Here is a 14176-nt window from a genome sequence, read left to right on the forward strand (position 1 = left end):
CATACTGATTTTACAGAGATGATTTTTACCTTTTTCTTTAATTAAAAGCCTTCTTTTTAAGAACCTGATTGATTTTCCCTGCTTTTTAGATCCAAGGGGGTTGGATCTGTATTCACCAGGGAATTGGTGAAAGGTTTCTCAAGGCTACCCAGGGAAGGGAATTAGCTTTGGGAATGGTGGCAGTGGACCAGATCTAAGCTAGTAGTTAAGCTTAGAAGTCTTCATGCAGACCCCCACATTTGTACCCTAAAGTTCAAAGTGGGGAAGCAGCCTTGACACCCGCTAATTAGGCCTCAAGCAGGGGAGCCTTAGGCTATAAGGACGCCACTGATTGGGAACAAGCTCACCTGTGCAGGAAGAGGCGGGGCCTGTATAAAGCCAGGTAGCTGTCTGCAGACAGGGGGCTGCTGGGAAAAGCTGTAGTCACTCCTTGAGTGGAGCGAGTTGGAGGGTGTCACACCCAGAGAAGGAAGAAGCCGAGGGAAACAGCAGCAAGATGTGGAACTGTACAAATTGTGGCTGCTTGTTTAGGTCCCTGGGCTGGAACCCAGTGTAGAGGGTGGGCCTGGGTTCCCTTATCAGCCACTGTGGAGTAGTAAGGGCATTGGAGGCACCAATCAGACAGTAGGTCTGGAAAAACTGAATTCCCCGGAAGGGGAGGACTTTACTGACCTGGCCAGAGGGCCAAGCCACAGAGAGGAAGCTGCAGACACGGGAGTGAGCGGGGCAGCAGAGCAAGACAAGTTGGGAGAAGAGAACACCACAAGGAGAGTGAAGTAGGCAGAGCTAATCGCCAGGACAGCCAGCAGGGGGTGCTGTGCTCAGTGAGTGGACCCCATTACAGGGTCCCTTTTCTGGGAAGGCATGCCTTAGAGGAGGAGACTGTTCATCGGGCAGTTCAGAGTCTCCCAAGAAAGGGCCGATTCTGGATCTATCAGCGGTACAGACAGTTCTGCTGGAGGGAAACCATGACTGGATGATGGAATGGGAGACCGACTCCTCCCACAAGATGCATCTGCCAGAGGAGTCTGGTCCTCCCACGTGAGGGAAGGACCTGTTGACAATGGGAGACTGGGGATCCAGGAGAGCAAAGATGTCATCAAGTGGAGCGTAATCCTTTGCTCTCTCTGGAGCGTGAGGGGTCTTGCCTGCCTGAACCAACTGAGCCGGAGCAGTTACAATTTGCTCCAGTCAGGCAAGGCAGAGCTATTACCGTCAGTGGCTGAGGCGCCTGATGGTGCCTTTTTGTCTGTGCGGTCAGTTCCCAGTGTTTAGGTTTAATTGGTACAAGAAGCACCATTGCTCCCAGCACGCGGTCTGGTACCAGAGCCCTGGATTTGTGGGTTTTCTTGTCATGACCCCAAGACTTCAGTCATGCTAAGTCCCCTCATGGGCTGAGCAGAAAGCCTTGCTCAACTTAGGCAGGGTTGTATCTGACTTCTTTGGAGTAGACCTGGAGGATTTGCTTTCATGGTTATGAGACTGCTCCTTACCTTCTTGATAAATCCCTCAGAGGATCTGTTGGAGTAGATTCCCTCGCTTCCAAGTCAACCTCGTGGCAGGAGGTACACTCCTTGCTGAGTTAGGCAGATATATGGGGGAAGAAGAGGGAGGTATTTTGAAGCCTGGAAGCTCAACAGAATATGGGGAAGCAGAGTGGAGAGTTCCCCAGGACAGTGGTTCTATCTAATTATAAAACTTAACTAAAATGATAGAGTAAACATCTAAACTATTTACAGACTGAAGAATGAAGGAAGACAAAGCTCTTGACACACCGGAGGATCCAATCCAGGCCACGTGGAGTTAAGACAGAACTGGAGAGGAGGTCAGTCCACTCTGCCCTCTATCTCCTCGATTGGAGGTATGAGGAGAGTGTGGGTGCATGAGCAGAACAACAGACGCTGTTTTCAAGAATTCACCGATTCCCCACAGTGGAATACACATCAGGACCATCACTCAAAAAAGGTGGTATGCTCTCCTTTGATCTTATAAGCCTTAGCCAAGAGAGTTTGTCAGATATTTCCCTTTCCCTTTGCTATGCTTTCACATTTGTACCGTGCTGCAGTAGTTTCTAGAAATGGAGAGGGGTTACAATTTTATATTGCCTGCCCTCCCAGAGATATAGGGGCTCCTTGTACTATTAGGGCAGCTACTACTGCTGATTTTAAACACAAGTACTTTCTATGGGTTGCTACCAGTCAGACTAGCTAACCCCACATCTATGAGTCACCAACACAATTGTTCCCCAGCTCCTAAGCTTCCACAATTCTATAACTGCTTCTGCTTGCTTGTGCTATCAGTCAACTCATCAGGAAGATCCTAATATATAGGCACTTAACCTCTGTGTTTTAGTGTCATACTGTCTAAATCTTTGGTCATTAAAATAAAAATACTTAAAATCTATTGTTGATGGAATGCATTTAATACTAACAAATTCATCTTAACCTCTAATTATGTTTTCATTGCTCGAGATATGAGCACCATAATGCAAGAACAATCTACCTACCACTATACAGCAGGGAGAGGAAGAAAACACTGATCCTCTCTCTCTGTTACGTTACACTTCTCCACTTCACATCCTCTCCAAGAAATTATCTTGAATACACTGCTCTGTCAAAATCAGACTCTCTGTAAAGCAGCACCATGATCAATGGACCCTGCTACACATTGGGCAGTTCTGAACACTGCCGGAGGTCAAAACCTAACTTAACAAGGCTGAACAAATCAATACACTATGAAATTACTTTAGTTGGAAATAAAGAGAATTTTAATTGTATGTATATTTTGATTAAAGCGGTTAATCTTTGGTACTCAGAAACCTTACTACCATCTTGTCTCCCAAACTTTGAGAAGCTAAAAATGAAAGCAATCTACTTTTTATAAATTAATTTCAGCATGCAGTGAAAAAAGAAGTCCCAGCTCTGCACGCACAATCCCCGCAACCCTGCTGTTGCCTTATCAGAGGCTGACAGCTCTATCAATATCCCTCCCGGGGTTGTGGAATAAGCATGCTTGAGAGCTGGCCATCTAAGAAAGACAGTGCCATTTCGTCCTTATATGTCCCATGTGTGATGTGCCATCTCATCATGCATCTACAACATTTCCTGCCTTACACTTTTCCAAAATACTTCATTTCTACACAGCATTCAGTTCAACAAAAGCATGGGATTAATTTGCTTTAAATTCTAAAAACAAATGAGCACCTTTTAGAGAGTAGTAATGCTAATGAAAATGAGATGAAAATGGAACTGATTAAAATCAGACATCACTGGAAAGCACTGTGGAAGTTTCCATCACACAGCTCTGCCTATAAGCTACTTTGACCTGCAGTATCCTCCATGTTGTAGTACTGAACCAGTATTCATATACCTCAGTACTGACTTAAAAGATCCCATTCTGTTCTGAGCCTAGGCCTCTAGAGCAGAAAATGCTGGTTTAATCAAGATGTGTGAAACTGTGGTATGGTTTCGGATAATTATGGAACAATACGGATAATTGTTCATTAGACCACTAAACTTAACCCCTCTTCTTTATTTCTGACCCAAGTTAAATTTGCACTCAGGGCTTTGGAGGAGACTAGTACATCGCTGCTCTGTGGCACCCAGCTACTCCTTCCAGAACAGCTGTTTTATAGAATGGGGGGGGGGGGTAGGTGGGGGGGGATCATGATCATAAGCCATAATCTAGCTGTATTAGTATTTTTCTTAAATTCCTTGCTATATGAGACACCAGAGCTTAAGACCGGAAATTGTTTTCTATTTTTGTTCTACAAAGCACAGCAATCTGCTATTTAACAGAATGACAATTTGCAAGTATGTGGTATACACCCACCCACGCAGGCTTGTATGTACAACAATCAAGAATGATTCTTAGCAGCTTTCTGAGCCTATGACTGTAATGCATTTAGCCCACATGAAAGGAAATACTTACGCAGAGACAATTTCTTCTCCACTCACAAACTTTGCATAGGAGACTGCCTTGCGATGCCCTTTGAACACCATGATTGGCTGCTTAGTGTTGCGAAGATCATAGTAGTGAACACAGTGATCTAGAGACAAGCAGGGAAGAGAGTACAGAGGCAAAACTTGTTAGGAGGTAATATTTGTGATATCGATCTCTTATGTCTAATCAATCAGTTCAAAAAACAAACCAAAAAAACCCCGACATGAGACAATGCCACAAGGTACTAAAGTAGAGGAAAAACCAGAGAAATCCACTCTAAGGTTTTCCTGACTCTGACCTAGGTGAAGCTTGTTGCCGAACAGTTTGCACTGGATTTAGATAGGCTGAAAACTCAGTCTGCTGCTGAACTTGGAAGGTGGAAAATATGGGCTAGATTTTTCATGTTTATCCAAAATGGACTCTAGCATATTACACTTTTGCTTCCTTTCTTTCCCATCTTCCCTCCAACTTCATTTCAAATCAAGAGAGAACTGGCATTTTGGCTAATGAGGGAAAGCAGACTAGATTTGAGCTTCCTTTAAGAACTATTTCAGATGTATTGCACGGCCATAACCACATAAAAGGAATCACTACACAAATAACACTGCATTTTAAATGTCTGTGCAGCTAAATCTCAATTCCCAGAAAAGAGTAGGGAAAAACCCAACTGACTCAAACCCAAGAACACACCAAACATTCTCTTCAGTCCATCAAGATCAATCAACTCCTTCCTTCCCCACTTTTCAATTATTTATGCTGATTTTTATTTAACCAACGACTGGTATTAAAAACGGAGGGAATGAAGGGGGGGGGGTTATATGTAGGTTGAAACTGAATCAAAAATCCCATTCCCACATAGATATGTGATAGATCTAGAGCTCAACTGAAAACTAAGGTTGATCCTCCTCATTATCCTCCTAACAAACCACGCGCTGCCCCCCCCCCAAAAAACCCACCTCCAAACTGGGGTTTATTACAAAGAGTAAATTTAAATGGGTTTTAATGCCAATAGCTACAGACATTCAGTAAGTTGTGTGTTCACTTGGAATTTCAAGGCAATATTCAGAATCTTAAAAAAATGATACCCAGTTTGTCTGGAAATCCAAGTGGTTAGAGAGAGAACTGGATTTAAACCTATTAGGTTACAGTTACAAAAACTGCCACTGAACAAGCAAAGGCAGCTTTTTACCTGGCTAAGCACCTAAATCATTTGTCTGGGGCTAGAGAGGTGGTTCTGCCAAGCATAGTTTCAGTAAAATGAGAAACGCGTCATTTTATACCCAACATCCTTTATGATTCGTTTTCTCTTTGTATATCAACATGGAAAGAGTATTTTGGTAAAAAGAGAGGTTTCCCTCTCTCTTTTTCAAATCATGTCCTCTCATCCATGTATATCGCAAATGCTCAAAAGCAGTCACTTCGTGTTATTTCCAACAAATAGCTGCTTGACAAGATTCCAGAGTAATTTCTGCTGTACTGAAATTCAATTGTTGCACCCACCACCACTGGCACTCAAAACCATTTGAAAGACTGCCTTCGGCTTTTGGCAGTTCTCTCTCAAAAGCTATTGTTTCTACTACAACCAAATATTAGCCCATTATCCATCAAAACCCCAGGTAATTTCTTTAGTTTTAATACTGTAATCGGCTTCAAAATGAAATGATGCACCAAGCTCCCACAGTAATGGAGAGACTTGCAAAGGTGCCTAGGAGAATTAAGTGCTCATGTCCCATTAATGGGATTTGGGGCCTAACCCCCTTTGGCTCCTTTGAAAATCCCAGCCTAAATATGGTAAGCGTTCTGGCAAACATGCATGATTTGGCAACCCTGAAACACTGAATTGGCTGCAGTTATTTTAACAAGCTGGATGGTTCCAACAAGTCTCATTAGAACTTGTTACTGTATAAGCCATTTAAAAGCTATTTTTATTTGGAATCAACCTCCTCTCCAGCTGGACAGTCATTATCTAAACAGAAGATACCTTCTGAGTGCTCCAGATTTCATACTTCAGGTGGTGATAGGGAGAGGTGTGGGTGGCGAGGGAAATGGAATAAGCAGCTGGATTAATGTAGATGGGAGGTTGTGTCCATTTTCACAGATTAGAAGATAAGTGCAACTTCTCATCTTAACACAGCAATAAACAACCCCAAGCGTGCTGGCATCTGGCCCCAGCACAATGCGCCTATCTATGCTGGCAGGACAATCAATCACTGTCTGCTCGGATCAGTGAAAGACCAAGGGAACAGGAAGGCCACAGGGTTTCCAAAATTAGCCACTTAATTATTAATTGCTTATTTCGGCAGTGAAAGTATTTGTGCCCAACCAAGGTTGTTGGTTTTTTGTGTGTGTGAAGCTGAAGTAGCTATTTTTAAGTAGATATATAAAGACTAAAGCTCATTGCATTCATTAAAATCAGAACAGGTGGTCACATTTTACAATTAAAGAGAGACTCTCTTTTAGGCCATATGGACCTTCACAAAACAAGAAAAAATACCATCTGCTAAGAAAGCAGAGATCTTTAAAACCAAGCGAAATGAAAAAAATAAAAATTTCAGATATCCCAGCAGAAGCCTCTCCCTTGCCCTATTCTGAGATTGTCCACAACTGGCAAAATTTCTGGCATTCCCCTCTATCTTGGGTTAGACATTACTGAATTTTCTAGAACACTTCTAATCATGAAAGCCAAGTACAGCGCCAAAAAACACTCAATGTTCCTCCTCCATGCACACATCCCTTCCAAAACTCTGCCTGTGTCCCTTAATACCCTACCTATAATACCTCAGCTTTCCATACTGCTCTGTAAAACACACTTCAATTCTGACCTGCAGCACCAGCTGCTATTTGCCTTTAGTTTTTTCCTTAGCAACAAACATTAGAATTACACAGATTCTGTGGAATTTTGTCACAATACTGCAATGTGCATAAACACAAAGGTTGTGCCCCAGACCAGCAGACTGATTTACTTACTTACATCAGTTTCAACTTTGAATCTACTTTTCTACAGTCAGAAGCGTTATGCTGAATGCCACTCAAATGCCAACCTCCTTATCTTGCTGATTTCTTACGCAGTCTGATTTGCCTGATACATACAAATGCTTTATCCTATTCTGGGTTTCTATATCAACCATATAATTTTAAGACACTAAATTCCTGTTGACTTGAAAGTTACTGGAAGCAGCTTCCATGCTGTTCATTTCTAAAAATGCTTCAGGTTTTCTGAGCCAGGTCACACTACACACAACAGTTTTCCTTTAATTGCCTCAGAAGGCAAAAAGAGCAGCCAAGATCAACTATGGTTATTGGAAAAGTCCCAGACTCCAGATCGTTGTATTAAATAATGTTTCTTCAAAGTGCTCAAAGATAGACTATGTTTTGGGCTTTGAGGTATAAGCGACACCTGACAAGAAGTGTGTCTCTCCACCACAAAGCTTCTCACCACAAAGTGCATGATATTTATCAATCAGTGGTGACCTTAGAAGCAGTTTCTTTTGTAATATGGGTTAGAGAAGAATGGGTAATGTATGAGCAGTTTTGTACATTTCCCTGGATTCTGGAACATCTAGAGTAGTGATACACACGAACGGAAGGCTAGAACAATTGATCTATCCAGCCATCCAGAAACTCTAGGTAATGCTCACTTTCCACATCAACTACTTTATCACTTCCACCATTAGCACTTCTAATACAGCATTAACTAAACATTGGACAATTGCAAGCCTTTCCTCTCAGTCTGCCATTTCTGGAAACATAGGAAGAATTCAAATTACATTCTTTTCAAATTTTTATGCACATTATAAATCCACTTTAAATAAACAATTGCTTATTGCTTCTTGAATTCTTTACAGTTAAGTATATATTAAGTCGGCAGTTAGAAATATAGGTTGTGCGCTGCTTGGCGTACGTGAAGTCGGACAGGTGAATTGTCAAATTCAAGAAAATAGGTTTGTGGAGAGAGAAGTAGGATAGGATATGAGGTAGTATGCAAGTAGCAGAAGTTTGGAGCGGAGCAAAGTTAGCTGCAATTTTCATGTATGGTGGGTCAACAGTATAGTGTTTTAGTTCATGCTCTAGGCAACTGCCTTAATGTGCTTGAAGTATGAAGTAACTGGTCTGTTAGCATCTCTCTGTTCTCAAAGCACTCTTTGGACTGTGATTTGCTCCACTCTTGCATCTGGTTGCCAATTTCATTCTATGCAAGAACCACATTACATTTTTAACTATGGTCTGGATCTACAAAGGTAGGGCCATACATGGCTCTGGATTCACAGCACTGAAACAACTGAAGTTTGGTCAGAGACAGAATATAGCTCTTATGTGGTAACTTTTAGTTAGAGAAAATATTGCTGTGTTCTGCTTCAATCAGTGGAGTACTACCTATCTGCTCTTTATTTGCTCACTTGCACATTACTCAATTTACACACAATAGCAATTGGGCACCTAAAGATAGATTTAAATTTGACACTCATTATTTGGAATTGAGGATTAGCACCCTTTAAGATTAAGGTCATAATTAGGTCGGGGCCTTGATAATTACCCCAAGTGAGGAAGAACCAGCCCATGGGCTGGTTGACCCCTCTGGTATAAGTTTCATTTGCAACCCACAGTATAGCATCACAATGCCTTTCCTAGCAGATATTAATATTTTGAACCTCTGCTTTTCTGATTATAAGTAAATGGGGCTTTTATTATACCATATGCTCCCACACCCCACCCCACCTTCCCAGTCTGTTGTGTACAGGTAATTAGAATATGTGGATTGGAGGAAAGTGCCCAAAACGCATATATGGCAATCCATCAGCTCAGAGTCCCTTCAGAGGTGACTGGAGGTGGTAGGCTGCATTTTGTTTATGGTAACTGGTGTGCAGGGAAAAAAAAAAGTGGTCACTGCACCGGAATTCTTTTCATAAGAGGTGGAGGTAATATGGAGTGTCTGGAAAACATTAATCTAGGAGTATTCTATGGTACTAAAACTCAGCTTTATTTATTTGGTACCCAGGCAGGGCAGTCTGATTATTGTCTCTTTAAATCTGTCTATTTGTATAAGTCTCCTCCACTGAATTTCAAGTTTGGACACTGGGTGTCTGGTTTCATTCCATTGAGAGATAATATGAAAGCAGCAACCACTAGAGATATTTGGGGAAGCCTGACCTTTTTTGTCTATTGTTGGGTCAGCTGTTTTAAATTATTTCAAATCAGAGGCAAGGGAGACCTAGTCTAAGTAAGTCAGCTCTGCTCCCCCCAGGTCATATTATCATGGGAGAGAGCAACAATAAAGTCACAGATGTCAGATGTGTAGAAGGCAGGATAGGGGAGTTAACATTTCTTGCATTTTCACTCTGTTCTTTTAAGAGGTATTGATTTCAGAGGTACCAAGAGAAGTGCTCATTGTTCCAGAGAGGCTGTATGTGTTGAAATCCAATCAAGTATATTTAGACATTTATCTGCAGACGCTTATGTAATTAATGCTACCTTTTTGCTGCTCCAGAATAAATCCGGACATGACTGCCCAGCACACACACAACTGAGAAGCAGAAACCTGAAGTGATACAGAGCATGTCTGAACAAATTTTACTTGGTGATAAAACCAGTGGGTACGCAGTCATGCCACTGTCAAATCTGAAGAGTTGAGAAAGCTGAGACAGAAAATGGTTGTAATCCCCCCAGGGGAAAGCTTGGTCAAATTTAACGGATTTTTGCTGAACAGGCACAAAATGATGGACTAGCAGAATTTGAACATCAACACAAGTTGGCCAAAGACTCACGTTAGCAAGCAGGCCTAGCATGGACGCCATATTGCTTGATAAAAAAGGGAAACTTAAATGCTTAGAGGTAACATCCCTGGCTGGAATAAAAATAGCAACAAAAATGAGGGGACATATAATTTCATGGCCCTCTGACAGCTTTTTTGAAGCTTCCTCCCTAATGTTACTGACAAGAAAAAGGAATAAGAGAAGTAGAGCCATCTCCTGATTCTGATAAAAAAAATCAATAATACATTGAAGATGACATAGTATGCAAGACACCTTTGTCTTGATGGAAACCTAAATAGGGGACATGTAAGCAAGGGCTGCTATCTCAGAAACCTGACAAGCAAAGGCAGTTGCTACTAAAAACAGAACCTTAAAAGAAGAGCGGGGGGGAGGGATAACTCAGTGGTTTGAGCATTGGCCTGCTAAACCCAGGGTTGTGAGTTCAATCCTTGAGGGGGCCACTTGGGGATCTGGGGCAAAATCAGTACTTGGTCCTGCTAGCGAAGGCAGGGGGCTGGACTCAATGACCTTTCAAGGTCCCTTCCAGTTCTAGGAGATGGGATATCTCCATTAATTATTTATTATTATTTTAAGAGAGATACCAATACTACTCTGAGACTTGTAGGGATATTTATGAAAAAAATTAGGGAGCAATTAGGGAAGCTGCTTGGACCTCTTCTTTCCCCGGTAGAAACCAGGACCCTGACCTCCGATGCCCATTCAGAGAGAAGGGGAGGCCTGGTCCTAGAAAAGATGCCTTCTTAGGTCACCTAGGACCCTTAATTAACTTGGTGAGTCCTAGGACCTGACCCTTCTTACTGGGATGATCCTTCTCCTTTGTCGCGTTCCCTCTCTCCCCTGCTGCTACCTCCGCCTGCCCCTTTGGCTTCTTCTCGCCAGCAGACTGCACAGTGAGGGTCTAATAGGAGGCAAGTCTCAGTGACTGTCAGTGGATTGGGACATTGGATTCATTGCTCAAACCACAAGCTTCCTGTTGCGCTCTAACTGCCCCTGGTGAACCCTGCTGGCGCACTCCAGGTACCTACAACATTGGTACATACTTAATACCTTCAATTTTAAGGAGATGATCTGAATTGGTATGAGGTTGCTATTCAGGAGACTGAAGAACTGCAAAGAAAAGTAATGTGAGAATCCGATGAGAAAGATGACATAGTTAAGCCAATTTACCATCACCAATATCGACACGTTCCTTGAGAGCCAGGAGTTTCGAGCATTGTGGCAAAGGTAATTAAAGCTGAGTTCAATGTCGTTGGGAAGCAAAGGGCTTTTTAACAGGGATAGTATTAAACAGAACACTTATACTGAGGAGGAGGAGGAACAGATTAAACTTTTTAAACAAACACACCATGCTATTTTCCCCTTGCAACATGACAAGAGAGAACAGAGAGAAAACTACATTACACCAATGTCTGCCTGTACAGATATAATTACTAGGAGCCACCAATGGCACTGGGAGAGCTCAGATATGCACCTTTCATTTCTCCAAGCTCTGCCTTCTCCTTAGGACAACAGTACAAGAAATTTTACTCCAGCATAGCCATCTTCATTACATGCATCACTTAATGTTTATGAAAGCACATTAATGTCCAAGCTGCCTTCTCCTGTACTAGCAGAAACTGTCAGAAATACAAGAACTTATTTTCTGCAACTAAAAACAGGAAACTTATTTATCTGCTGTATTTTACTTTTATTTTTACACTGAGTTTCCTCACTTTGTATTAAGAAAACAGTGTCCCTGTGAATAATCATTTTCTTTCACCTTATGGGACTCCTAGCAATCTTTTCTTGAAGTAAAACTCTAGTGATACAGCAGTGAACTGGAACAACGTTCTTGTTCTTTATTTCACGAGTGCGCCTGAAATGACTTGGTATATTGGGCTCACTGTGCATTTCTTATGTCCCTTGTCTATATATTGACCAGTTTCACAAACATCAAACCCATAGTCCAATGAGCTCTTAAGTATTGTTTCGGAGTGGTTGCCCCACCTGCTTAACAATGGTTACCCAATAAGGGGCATTAAAGTGAGATAACACAACCAATGCAAGTTTTCCCTGCAGGCTGACTCTCCCAGGTGCTGTGCTGGTAACTGACAGCCCAAAGTCCATATAAGAGCTGTGTAACTCAAGGTTTCTTTGGATTTATTTTCCCTGTTGCCTAGGTCTGGAAATGTAACAACTGAGGAAACCATAGAATTGCCAGAGTTTTCAATATGATTGAGTTACATTAAATAAGTCTGGCCACTGAATCCTTGGCAGCACCATCAGAGCTAACAACTGGCACACTGCTCCCGAGAAGCTCATGACCAGGACAGCAGGGTGTTACAGCCTAGCAGTTTTGTTCTTTGACAGAACTCTGTGGGGATAACTGCACAGCACTTGCCTGCACCACATGCCTTGCTTCATTCAGTGGTTTTCGTTTCTTTCACTAGCACCAAATTCACTGCATTTTTTAAAGTGTGCCTTAACATTAGCATTTCATTAGATAGCTGTATCTCCCTTTGCTGAGTAGATAAAGGGAACAACAGCCTTGATGGGAACTGCCAGACTGGTTTTTAACCTTCACATTCGATAGGCTCCCTATGGCTAGAGGTTACAAATGACATTCATCAGGCTATGGATAATGGTCTTTGCCCACTGGGGACATTTTTTATTGACTTTGTCTAAAGCTTTTGACACAGCAGCCCATAAAATCTGCACTAAATAACTTCTCATATTAAGAGGGAAGGCAGACATACTGTATTAGAGATCTTAATCTGGTGGGGCAAAGGCTCAGATGGGGAGGGGAAAGAAATGTAGGGTTTTTTGTGTGGAATTCTTGTGAATTTTTGACCTTTGTAACTCTAAAGAGCTGGATCTGCAGCAGATTCTCATGTAAAAAGGTAATTCAAAGATTGGTTTCTTGTCAGATAGACAGTCAGGCTGTCTGGAGTGGCTCACAAACGTGGGTGCAAACCGAAGGGCAGATTGTTACAAACTAGGGCACAAACCCCAAACTGGTTTCATGTTCTATAATTAGATTTCATCAACCAAGTATCAAGTGTGAACTCTTCAAGAACTGTAACGTGGAGTCTTAGACAGTCCCCTTTAGACACTCCGGTCTATCTTGCCACCCATGCAAGCCTGCCTTTGTGACAGATGGTCCCTTATACCAAAAAAAATCACAATATTCAGATTACTACCAGTCCCGAAAGGACCAATCACTTGCCCCAGGTTAACTGTAGGTTAGATATCTTCTGTAATAAACTAACTAAAGATTAACTACAAAAAAGAAAGGAGTTATTTACAAGGTTAAAGCAGATAAATATACGCACACTAATGAGTTACTGATTTAGGTTCCAAAAGAAGTAGCTGCTGCATATGCACACTTTGTATGTTCTTTAGGGCTAACCAAAACTCAGCAGCTTTGGGATCCCTTGCTTATGCTTAGATATATTGTCCTCTCTGAATTCTAAGCAGCATAATGATAATTTTTCTTGACAGGGTGGTTGAGCCTGTAGTTGGTTGATTAGGTCTACCATAGTCTTGAATATCTCCTGAGGTAGATAAACTCTGGCTGATGTGGAATCTATACAGCCCCCCATGAACTCCATTCTCTGGTCTGGATAAACTGATGAGTTTTCTTTGTTGATCCTGAGACTTAGCATGGTGAAGAGACATAGGATTAGGTGAATGGAACTGAGGGTCCTGTGGCACCTTTAAGACTAACAGAAGTATTGGGAGCATAAGCTTTCGTGGGTAAGAACCTCACTTCTTCAGATGACTTGCATCATCGTTGGGAGCTTATGCTCCCAATACTTCTGTTAGTCTTAAAGGTGCCACAGGACCCTCTGTTGCTTTTTACAGATTCAGACTAACACGGCTACCCCTCTGATACGAGAATGGAATTGTTCACTTGCAGCACTGATCTTTTTCAAGATGTGTCAGTCATCACAGTTCGATTCTTGGATCCCTTGTCATCTTATACGAGCTGCTACATATTAATAACTCACGAGAGGGGTCCCTGAAGAAGGGAGGGGAAGGGAGCTTGTTCCACAAACAACAGGGAAGGTCTCATTGAGCTCTCCAGGAGAAAGAGTTTAAGACAAACCTCGCTCTACCTGTATCCTCTTGAAGATGCAGCAACAGATTGAGTATCTAACAGAGATATGCCTCTCTCAAAGGCAAAAGAGGCACCGTCATTAAGTGGAACAGCTGCATAATAGAAGGGCCAACTTTTGAATCCCAGGGACTTGTTTTGGGGTAGCAGTAAATCCCAGTACCAGGGAAGTCACTAACAAATAAGAGGTTTTTTAATATCTAGCCAACTGGAGTGGAAAAAATGAGGGAGAAACGACGATTGCTTTACTACCCACACACAATGGTATCAAAACCGCACAGTGTACAAAGAGGAAACTGCAGGGGCTCCATTTCTCAGTCATGGAAGGTAAGAAGAAACCGAGTAATGGTTTTGCCCGCTCTACCTT

General features: G+C 42.1%; 1 protein-coding gene across 2 annotated transcripts in view; it reads right to left on the bottom strand.

Moving 5' to 3' along the window:
• Positions 1-14176, bottom strand: part of COP1 (COP1 E3 ubiquitin ligase) — a 205685-nt gene that overhangs the window by 67967 nt on the left and 123542 nt on the right. For both annotated transcript variants that reach the window (XM_034778467.1, XM_034778468.1), the window contains exon 16: positions 3931-4048. In XM_034778467.1, the coding sequence (XP_034634358.1) occupies positions 3931-4048 (118 nt within the window). The remainder of the gene's footprint in view (positions 1-3930; positions 4049-14176) is intronic.

This window comes from Trachemys scripta, chromosome 8, assembly GCF_013100865.1.
Source record: "Trachemys scripta elegans isolate TJP31775 chromosome 8, CAS_Tse_1.0, whole genome shotgun sequence".
NCBI classification, from domain to species: Eukaryota; Metazoa; Chordata; order Testudines; family Emydidae; genus Trachemys; species Trachemys scripta.